The sequence below is a fragment of the Epinephelus fuscoguttatus genome, linkage group LG13, assembly GCF_011397635.1.
Source record: "Epinephelus fuscoguttatus linkage group LG13, E.fuscoguttatus.final_Chr_v1".
Lineage (NCBI taxonomy): Eukaryota > Metazoa > Chordata > Actinopteri > Perciformes > Serranidae > Epinephelus > Epinephelus fuscoguttatus.
This window is the reverse complement of record NC_064764.1, coordinates 25,168,162-25,179,663: the sequence shown is the minus strand read 5'-3', so window position 1 is coordinate 25,179,663 and position 11,502 is coordinate 25,168,162. Positions and strand designations below refer to the sequence as shown.

Genomic DNA, 11,502 nt, shown 5'->3' with positions numbered 1-11,502 from the left:
TGTAATTTGTCTATAGGAGAACATACAACATATATGAAAAATAAAGTTTCTATTAGGACAGAAAATGAGTGATTAATATTTTAATACAAATGGAGCTGTTCTTTCAAGGAAATAAAAGTGGTTCTAAGTTTCTGCCATGCACTTTGCAAAAGTAAAATGAAGGTAAAAGCTTTTCCACAGCATGATCTAATTTAGTGGAGTTGTCTCCTTGTCTTCTGTTTATTGACATCATAATAAACAACCAATCTAGACACCTTAACATTTTTTTTTTAATCGGTTTACTTCCAATCTGGCACAGCTCTGTTTTGTTTTCAGGCCTGGGCACGAATTTCCCAACTGTAAAGTCAGAGAAAGAGCATCCCAGAGGAGCAGGACGAGGCAGTAAACAGACCCTTTACAAAATATAATTGACTGAAGTGAAGCTTAAATGGAAAAGCAGAGTGGAAGGATTTGTTAGACACCTGAGAATAACACGAGGGAATGCCAGTATAAGGTTTTATGTGAGTTAAAATTCAAGGTATTATCTCCTTCCGCCATTTCAATAAGACATTTCAGAGGACACCTGTTTCTACCTCCTCAGGGACAGTTAATGGACAGTGGAGATGCGCAAGACATGCTAATGCAAATGCGAGGAAACAGTGATTTACTTCAGTCTGAGAATTTACTCTGGAAACAGTGAGTCATATCTCAGTGCATTCCTGTGCTTGACATTAAATAAATATACACAAGGTTTCTCTGTCATCCACTCTGTTAACAATGTAACTCGGTGTTTTGCTGCTAGACGCTGTCACAGTTCAGTGAACATCACTTGATCGTGTTGCCTTCAGGGGCTTTGACTCAGGAAACCCGACTTGGCTGACAAACATAATAAGTGACTTATTATCCTGACGAGGACGGAGGAGATGAAAAGTTGAGCAGAGAGTGAAATTATAAGTTGCATTAACTGGTCCACTGAATTATAGCATAAGCACAGCAGTAAGTGCATATGTTAAAGGGTAAATGTTGCCCATGTCAAGGAGCGTTGTAAAATGAATTCAAACTGGAGGACACAAAGTCATGAAAGTCACAAAGTTGTGTCAACATTTTCAGATTGCTTATTTCAACTTGGAAATTTTCTTTCCTTTTTGTTGTTGTTGTCAGAAGATGCGTGCATCTGTCCTTATTCTGTGACCATCTGTTGTCAGGAGATTCTGCAGTCATGGCTGTCAGCTATAGCAGACACTTATTGGTTCCTCATAAGTGAACGGAGGACAGTTTATTGGTCTGATATGAGCACAAACTGATTAAAATACCTGGTCACAAGTCAGGCCAAGTGAAATACAGACATAGTAGTTTATAAAAAATATTTAGCTGTCGTAAAAGTATCCACACTGTGAGATGTTAACGTTAATCGAAATACAGACTTCCACAAATGTGGGAGGAAGTGAAGGTGAGAGAAAGATTAGATGAGATGGCACTTTCTTCTCTTGAGATTTTCATAGTTGAATACTTTGATATTCTTTAAAGAAAGTGTTATTTTGATCCCGTCTCAGTTTCTTCACAACATATTTTCATTTTCTGTGATTTTGAGAACTGAAAACTGTCTCATTGGGGATGTTTCTACCCATCCCACAGTATGAAAGATTACAGAAAATGATCATAATCCACTTTGAGATCAGTAACTGCTGTGACAAATACATGTCTTTGGGAAATACTGAGAATACAATTGGATAAAAGACACTTGGATTAGCCTGCATGAGTTGTGCGAGAGTTTGTTAGACAGACATTTCTCCTCTAGTTTTGCTGTTGTTAACCGTGGTCCTCAACCAATCAATAAATCAATATGTTCTGGGTTTTTCCATAGAAGCATGTGAGAAATTCAAGATAACATGGCATGGCTTACTGATTTTAGAAAGTGCAATTTTGTGGGAGAGGTATTCCTTAACAGCAACAACAACAAAAAAAAGTCAGACTTTCAAGCTGACGTCAAGGCTATCTACAATTAAACATGGCAAATGGCTGCATACATGCAGTGTCATTTATATGCATACAGGTGACAGACTCCTGCTTGTTAGCACTCTTAGTTACCGCTTCATTCAGAAGAATGAATGTTCCTAGTATAAAAATGGTGCCATTTGCTATTTATGTCCTCAAAAAGGCTGGTTTGCTTTTTTATTTTTTTTAACAGTCAGTCGCTATCCAAAACAAAATTATATGCTTTTTCTACATAAGCTATAAATCTATTAATGATGATTGTTGGGTAATATTTGCATTGATGGTGTCCAATGTCAAGTCTGTATTTGTGTCAGGACAATACATGCATAATAGTGTGCACTGGGGCCCATTAAAACTTCCTTACAAGCTGCTGCCATGCCAAAGTCATAATGAATGATAACGTCTTCCCTGCAGGTGATGCAAGATGGCGCTTGCTGGTGTATGCTGCTCTACTGTATAACTCCTTTGCTGGAGATTTTGCCTGTCATGCACTGATGATAAATTCACTATCAACTATTATCTAGAGTTAAGTGAAAAAAAAGTGCAGCAGGGGATGGTGACATTTTCTTCAAGATCAGCTTTCGTTATTTATCTGATCTATATATATAATCAATATCTATGTATAATCTATATAATCTGATAATTAATGTGTTTGATGACAGTGAAACAGGTGAGGAAGTGTCTGGTCCAGCAAATATTTTGAGGATATTTAACAGCCCTCTCTGCCATACCTAAACTTCCTCCATCTGAAACAACTTGAATGACTTTTAATTCCTCTCCCTGTCAGGCAGCAGTGTTGATAGTGCACCAAAAGTACACACACAGTAAATCCTGGAGCTCTGTTTGCTTCTGGTCATTCCAGTGATTAGATCCGTGACATTAATCTGCTAAAGGTTGCAGTTTGCATGCTTTACAGTGATTCTGTTCTGCCAATATACAGCCACAATTCATGACGCACCATCTGGATGGCTGTTACTCACTTTGGCCTTAACCTCCTCAAGCTCTGGCAGATATTCACCGACTGTGATTAAACCATAAACAGCATCAAATCAATCTCTCTGCTGGAAGGGAAACTGGGTACTGTCTCCATCTAGTGGGGAAAAGTAGGAAGAAAATGGATGGATCCTGGGGTAATGAGCTCTTTGGCACAGATGCAAAAAAAAGGCACTCAGCATCGTGACATTTCATTGGTTAACCAAACACTGCACCTTAAACTTAGTATTCTGTTCACGCTGCAAAGATAAAGAGTCCACAGTGATATGGATATCATACAAGGAACTGCAGGATACTATAGAAGCATATTTTTAGACTCCTCAAAGGAAACCTGTAGGTTTTCCTTACCAACTTATAGTAAGTCTTCTGCAGCCCAAGCATGTACTCAACAGCTGTAAGAAATAAGTGTGAATTCGCAATGGCTGCAGCAGTCAAATTTCAGCCTCGTAGGCCAGAAAAACTGTGGCCAACAAATGCTGGAGAAATTTTTGTTGACTGACCAAAAAGCCACAAAAGAGTGAGCTGGAGAGCTGCTGGTTGCACCTCCACAGTAATTATATGCACATGACAAGCATAAGATGATTAGAGAGCAGTGTAAACAAAGAAAAAGCAACATTTCTCCATGCAACAGAAGTTTAATAAAGACAATATTTTGATACTACATGGAACATTGCCAGGTGACATATTTGGAAAATGGAAACTAAAATAAGATAAAAACAAAGTTAACGACACTCACTTCCAACTGATGCTCTGGTTTAAGGGCCTCTTAAACCCTTAAGGCCCCTGATAGGCCAGTTTGGTAAATAAGTCTGAGTTCTGCTTGTCATATTTCCAATATATTATTTCCAAAAAATAATATATTTTACCTCTGTAGCATCTGAATACTGCAGCAACTTATCCAGTAAGTGCAATAGATGTGAGCATTATATTGAGCAAATAGCTGTAATTCCCCAAATTAGCCACATGAGGGCACTGTGGGCTACACTTTCACATCATTATCCAGCATTTATTTAATGACAAACAAGCTTAAAACCTCTGTGCATACAATATGTGTATGTACCTTCTTAAAGCCCCTATATACTCTATAATGCACGGCCGTGGTTTTGTGTAAAGCATCACCTAAAGGTGGGCTGCAGATGTTCCGTCAAGCCTCGAGCAGCACACGCCAAATACCTGACACATGTAGAAAGTGTGAAACATACTTGGGAGCACTTCATGCAATGTTGCAACAAATCAGTCTGGGATCACGTAGCTCAATACATCACAAAGTGTGAAAACACACCTCCAGGCAAAACACATGATCCCTTCCCGTCACAACAGAGGGAATGCGGCCAGAGGCTTAATGTGAAGCACAGCGAGGACCAACACTGGTGTGGGGATGGTGTAAAAAACACAGAGGCCGCAGACATGAAAGGAGTAGGCCTCATAAACACCAGAATGCCTCATAATTTTGAATTTGAACAATGCATGTAGCAATGTGACAAATACCTACCGACCTCTGAAACTTAAAATGTCAGTGAGAGAGAAAAAGGAGACAACAGGAAGAAGTCTGACAAAGTGCATCCATATGTCTCACTCATGAGGTAGCTTACATGTATGTGCGCCTATGTGCTAATATGTAGCAGTTGTTTATTAACCCCACCGCCCCACAGTGGCTGGATAGATGGGACTTAGGGGGTGATTTTGGTCCCAGATGTGTGCCAGCTCATGTCTCACGCCTTTGATGTCCAATGCTGAGTCCATTTTTTTTTTTTTTTACAGGGCAACATTCGTGAGCAGACTCGACCGCAGGCAACTGTTTCTTTAGAGGAAAGTAATGTAAAGGAAAACAGAGCTGGAAACCAGCAACAGTCGAGTGAGAGGATCACTCAGCCACATCTGCTTCATGTGGTTGGAAGACATCAGGAGTGGCACACAATTTTCAAACATCTTGCACACAGACAGACACAGACAGACACGCATGCTCTCAAATATCCACACGATCGCTGTGTAAAAGACACAAAAAACGGAGACAGGCATCATCTCTGTCTCCTTCTGGTTAGACTAAAATGGGAAAAGCAGACATTGCCTTGAATGAGATGGTGTAAATACAGGAGTGTTATTGTAAGTTAATCCTGTAGTTAAAACAGGAAGATTTTGCAGCTGGATTCACTGATACATACCTAAATATTCTTGGCTTTTAGTTGCACATATTTTCCACTCCCCTTTAAAAAATGCTGTCCAAGCTCAATAAAAGATGTGTAGATATGTTGATGAGTCCTGGAAGATGCCAGCTGATTGATGACCTTGATTACTGATTGACAGCACCTGTGAGAGTGCAAATGAGCCAGAGGGCTTGGTGTATTTAAACAGCGTGCTGAGTGTTGCTCTGGGATGAGCTTCCCTTTCCAGCAACACACCAGCTAACTTAAAGCTCATCATTCACAGTTTGACATCTTGCTTCAGAATGGGTGAGTTTGCAGCTCTGTGCTCTTGTATTTGCTGAGGGTTTTGACAGTATGTGTAAGGTTGGAGCTCCTAAATTGCACCAGTGTTTCACTCGCAAGCTTTCTGATCTAATGTGTGTTAACTCTAATCTTTATTTCTTGTTTTAGCAGCAAAGAAAGTGTTGATCGTGTATGCCCACCAGAGCTCTGGCTCATTTAACGCTGCAGCCAAAAATGCTGCTGTGGAGGTTCTAACAGCTCAGGGCTGCACAGTAGCAGTATCTGACCTATACGCCATGAAGTTTAAAGCCACTGCTACAGCTGAGGACATCAATGGTGTATATAAATATCTCACTGGCATACAAAATGCTTTCAGTTGGCCTTCAGACTTACAGGAATGTATTTTGTCACTGCAGGAGAAGTCAAGAATGTGGATCATTTCCGTTACGCAGAAGAGACCAAACTGGCGTGGGAGGAAGGAAAACTATCTGCTGACCTCACCGAAGAGCAACACAAACTCACTGAGGCAGACCTCATCATCTTCCAGGTAGAGCCGGAGTGACTAATGTGTTTGTGTGAAGCCCTCTGTGTAAAACTAAATTTTAAACCCTACTTTTCAGTTCCCCATGTACTGGTTTACTGTTCCTGCGATCATGAAGGGCTGGATGGATCGGGTGCTCACACTGGGCTTTGCCTACTCACAAGAGAAGCGATACAGCCAGGGAGTCTTCAAGGTAAAGGTCAAAATAGAGGTTTGCATTTTATGGTTTAAAGGGGTTTTTTTTTTTTTCCCCCTCCCTGTAATTTGTTGGCTTTCTTCCCAGGACAAGATGGCCATGCTGTCCTTCACCACTGGGTCTCAGGAGTCCATGTTCAGTGCTGATGGCATTAATGGAGACATGAATGTCACACTGTGGCCCCTGCAGGTACTGCATCAGGATGAATGGGTTTAACCAAGCGTTAAATTAGCTGTTAACGGTGGCAAACATAACATTCCAAATGACTACATCAACACTAATGTGTTTCTCCTTCCAGAATGGCATCCTGCACTACTGTGGCTTCCAGGTTCTGGCTCCTCAGATCTTCTGGGCCCCGTCTCATGTTGCCCCTGAGGTGCGTGGCGCCATGCTGGAGGGCTGGCGTACACGACTGCAAGGTCTCCTAGGCGAAAAACCACTTTCCTTTATTCCCTTGGACTGCTTTGATAAGGAGAAGGGTTACCAGCTGAAGCCAGAGGTCCACGAGAAGCATGCTGCCAAGGAGTTTGGACTGACTGTGGGAATCCACCTGGGAAAGGCACTACCACCTAACAACCAAATTAAAGCTGGAGTCTAAATGTCAAGCAAGTCTTTATGTGGTGGAAAATAAAGGCTGCATGTACCTGCTGATGTTTCTCAGCAGTTATTTTTAGTTTAAGGTGCTGGCTCTGTGTTACACAGAACTTTTGAGCCTGTGTATTTGAGGTTTTGCTTACTGGGAATTTTACAACATGGCATTAAAATGGCCTACAACTGTTTCCAGAGGTTAATTCATAGCAGTGGCCAACCTCCTGCCCCTTGTATATTTCAGTGCCCCCTAGAGAGAGGACATGAGAACCTGTCCAATAATCCCTTAATCACAGAAATCATTATCTGGCATCATTCAAGGGGGCCTGAGGCTCACTTTTTTTTTAAAGGAGTGTTGTGTGGCACTACTTGACAAAGGTGAAGATGGGTGCCATATAGCAACAAAACAGGTTCCTGTGATTATGAGCCAAAGAACCACTTGGGGCGGAGGTGAAAGACAAGTCATTGGGGTCATATTGCATCATGTCACTGGGGTAATTCATATGCAGTTGCAGAAGGGCTCAATAGCTGGTGTGCTGTGAAAGAACATGGATGATTTTTATTTCACTGATGTCCACAGTTGACCTTGGTTCAGAATATATTATTCAATACATACTGTAGGTGAGGATTAAAAATCTGCCATAATTGACATGGTCTTTGATACAAAAACAAATTCATTCCATATTAACTGTTCTTTTGTAATCAGGCACCTCAAGTTCTGTCAAGCTAGGCAAACCCAAAAACGCTAAAGTGCACCCAAACAGCAACTGAGCGGACACCATCGCTTTAAATCTAGTGCGATCTGCTGTAACCCTCCAACACTGCAGCTCAAGCAACACTTCTAGCCTTGTTTTGGATGCTGTTTAACACCCTTTTTTTTTTTTTTTTTTTTTTTTTTTTTTTTTAAAAGAGTTGAGTGTATTGCATTGTGTGATAACAATTCAGTCAAGAGCTGAATTGCTGAGTTCATGTTCTGGGTTTTGCATGTACAAAGGTAAAGCCAAGAAATCAAGCTAAAGGACTGCCTGTAATAAGTGGTCAGCATTTCCATGATATTTCAGTCGTAGTTAATGTTCACCTCTGAGTTGTCCTATGACTTATTCAGTGTTAGTGGCGATGCACAGTACATGTCACTGTGGCAACCAGAAGTGCTACAGGCAATTTTCTGCACGAGTGGTAAGTGTTAGGCCGCATGACGTCCATCAAGCTCCTGCTGATATTTTTGTATACTAAACACTGAGCAAAGTTTTTTTCTCTTCATAACTTTTGGCTCTGCCAAGCAGGTTAAATGTTCGCTGAAGTTTCTTAAAGTGAACACTTTTCCGAGGTCTTTCTGTTCAGTTTCGTACTCTGGTCTTTTGACAAAATGCATCAGTAGGCTTCTTAGTCGAACTCAAAAGATCATGACACCCTGCCTTGCTGAACATATTGGTCTAACTTGTAACTGTTCAATGTTATGTATAGCTCCTTTGTAGCTCTCTTAGCACACATTTCTGTCCCATCTCTAAAATAGTATCCTCGTTCTGACCCCTGAGATCTGCTTGGCCTCTTGGGAGAAACACCCTTCCTCTGACTGCTTTGATGGGGAAAGGGTTTCCAGCTGAAGTCCATTTGAAACCTGCTAAAGAAGGAGTTTGCCCTGACAGTGGGAACCCACCTGGGGAAACCGCTCCTACCCAACAGCTAGATCAAAGCTGGAGCTTAGTGATGAACACTACTCATTTGCCTCTGCGAGTGTAATAAAAGTTGATTTCTTGCTGATCCTTGTGGAAGCTTTGATTCAAATGTTTGGGTGGGCTTCTGCATGCTTTGTTTTGGACTGACTATTTTGAACAAATCAGTCATCTTGCATGTCGTCTTGTTGAAGCTAAAGTGCTCTGTACCTTGTTTACAGACACGCTGATGACCAAAGAGTCTGTATGCAAGCAGGTTTGGCCTCCACACTGAAACATAAGTGGCTGAGGACTTTTCCCAGAGAGGCAGCTTTTGTTTGGGTACGGAGGAAATGAGATTGAGGGGGTGGGGTGGAGATGGGGGGGCACACTTACGGAAATGGCCTTGTGCTCTGATGTCCAGACCACAGCCTGTGACATGTAGGGACTCCGCAGTGTGCATGTTTCACAGCTGAGGTTTCACAAGGTCACGGCGTGTTTGTTTATGTTCAGTCAGGTTCAGTTTCATAATCACCTGTCTCTGCAGCCAGAACATGATCGGTTCATTTCCTTACTTTGCTGTCAAGAGAAAGAAAGAAAGACAAAAACAAAACAAAAAAAATAATAATGCAGCGATCCTGAGTTTCCAGTAACCAAAGTGAGACATTTAATTACTGTTCTTTTGTGCTAAGAATCAAGGCCTCTCTGCTAAACACGCTCACCCTCCCACATAAGAGGAGCTGCACTGACAGTATGCTTAAATAATGTCTGAGTGTAAAGTGTTTGAAATGTGTGAATCATTATGCACTAATTAACTTCATCCTTATAATTTAAATACACAGACTCTGCATCAGTACATCTACACAGTAACATGCACAAATCCTACTATTGTCAGTTTGAAGTTGTTGGAGTTTGCTTTTTCTATATGCGTCATTGTCCCAGACAGAAAACCACAGAGTTGATGTTTGTATTGCAGGGCTTGGGGGCATTGAGTGTTTATGTATGTTAGGGCTATACCACAGTCTCTGATCTGGTGTCCATCCTGCTTTCCCATTGTCCATCCCAGTTCTCCCACCATGGCTGCAGGGAAGGCCATTTTTGGCTGGTTCAATGGGAGGAAGTGGGCACCGTTTTATACCAGATATGGGACAGAGTCGCCGGAAAAGCTGCCCTGCTTCACTGAAAGCTCAAATACACACAATCACTCAGATAAAAAATAGCAGTATAATGTTTAGACAAAGAGTGGGCCTGGAGATTTTAATCAACATCGACCTTTAACTTCAATTAAATGTAAAAGCTAAGTTTCTCCGAGGAAAAAAAGCGCCACTACACTGATGTCTGTTGGCTTAGCTTAAAGGAACTCTGTGCAATATTCAGAACATATGATTCAGAGGTTGTCTGCACAAGGCTCTCAACGTGGAGGTGGCATAGCTGCCGGCCAGCAGCTAACAGTGCTAACAGTGCTAACAAAGGCAACAGTGCTGTCAGAGAAAGCAGCCACCTCTGGGGCTTTGGAATGAAGCCAATGCTGAAGTGACAAAAACTGCAATTCCTCTAATGGCCACTTGAGGCTGGCTCCAGAAGCAAGTCAATCCCCATTTCCATCTTCATGACATTTTTATATAACTTCCCAGTTTACATTTTATCAAGGCTTACAGTTACGCATATTTAAGGGCAGAACCACTGGAGTGACAGACTGTTTGCGAGGTGCCGCTACAGTCTATTAGTCAGATCCACTCCTTGCTCCTCCACAGCTTCACCTTCAAAACAAAGTGCGCACAACTTAGCCCACCCAAACATTCAAATCAAAGCTTCCACAAGGATCAGCAAGAAATCAACTTTTATTACACTTGCAGGACCAAAAGAGCAGTGTTCATAACTACCCTCCAACTTTGATCTAGCTGTTGGGTAGCGGTTTCTCCAGGTGGTTTCCTGCTGTCCCAGTATCAGTGCTAACCACCATATAAGCACAGTGCACAGTGCACTGATTAGCTATCCAGTGGGATACACATGAGCCAGCAAACAGAAGCTCGGATTACAACACACACAAGTTGAGTGTGACTTCTGGACACCATTACTCCACTATATCTTTACATAGCAAATAGCTGTTTGCTGCCATATTTATGCTCTGAAAATAGTGTAGAGCCCCTTTTATACAAAGACTGGAAACAGAGGGTTCCCAACTGGTGGGTCGCAGACCAAAAGTAGGTTGTTGGTCCATTCTGAAAGGACTGTAAGTGACTCATGAATGTGTCAGGTGTGTACAGAGAATTTCCAGCACAGAGGTTTCATTTTGAACCTGTGTGGACTTTGAACAAATGACTAAGGAAAAATCTGGACCCCATGGCCACACCATGTTGGGAACCACTGAACTAGCCTGCTCTAACAAACTATAAGCTAACATCTGCTTGCGGTAGCTTAATGTACTGTACACACATGAGCATGGTATTGATCTTCTCATCTAACTCTTGGAGAACAAATAAGCATTTTTCACAAAATGTCAAACTATTCCTTTTAGAAAATCAATTAAGTCCAAAATATGAAAAGTATAAACAGGCATATGCAGATAAAGGTATGATTTCTTGTGTGCAGTGCTGAGCCAGATGTGATTGATTGTTCTTCGTTGACTTTTGGGTGTTTTGATTAGGCTGTAAATGGGTCCCTGTGTTTGCACCAGATGTCATAGGGTTAACAACAGGCCAGCCATTAAACACTATGACTCAAAACACACAGGAAGAGAAAGAGAAAGAGAAAGAGAGAGATGGCAAATGCAGGAGAGAAAGAGCTCAGCTGAGAAATGTGGAAAATTATTTACTGGTGTATCCACCACCCTCTTTTCTTTCAGAGGCTACATTAAAATCCAATCAATTATACTTCAACGAAAACCACAGCTTGTTGAACTTTGCCTGTGTGAATGTGAGTGTGTGAGAGAGTGTGAGAGAGTGAGTCCATGTGCACATATACATGAGGAAACGTGAGGCACAGTTTAAGGCTGTTATATTAAGATTGGCAGCAGGAAAGGTTTGTAATGAAGAACTACGCCGGCGTTTCCCTTTATGCTTAAACCGAGGTTCTAGCTGCCCCCTTTACCTTTGTATCACAGAGTGTCCATTGTGTGTTCCCCATCATTAT

The 11,502-nt window shown here is 41.6% G+C and overlaps 1 protein-coding gene across 2 annotated transcripts; it reads left to right on the top strand.

Annotated features, from left to right (window-relative positions):
- Positions 1 to 5,283: 5,283 nt before the first annotated feature.
- LOC125899708 (NAD(P)H dehydrogenase [quinone] 1-like) lies at positions 5,284 to 6,973 on the top strand. Of its 2 annotated transcripts, none has more exons than XM_049594185.1 (6): positions 5,284 to 5,417; positions 5,565 to 5,729; positions 5,810 to 5,940; positions 6,014 to 6,127; positions 6,218 to 6,319; positions 6,429 to 6,973. In XM_049594185.1, exons 1-6 carry the CDS (start codon positions 5,414 to 5,416, stop codon positions 6,726 to 6,728), a joined length of 816 nt encoding a protein of 271 aa, XP_049450142.1. In that variant the 5' UTR covers positions 5,284 to 5,413; the 3' UTR covers positions 6,729 to 6,973. The 2 variants fall into 2 exon arrangements, with proteins under 2 accessions (XP_049450142.1, XP_049450140.1); XM_049594183.1 differs by having other exon boundaries at positions 5,315 to 5,417; positions 5,562 to 5,729; positions 6,429 to 6,970.
- The last annotated feature ends 4,529 nt before the right edge of the window (positions 6,974 to 11,502 follow it).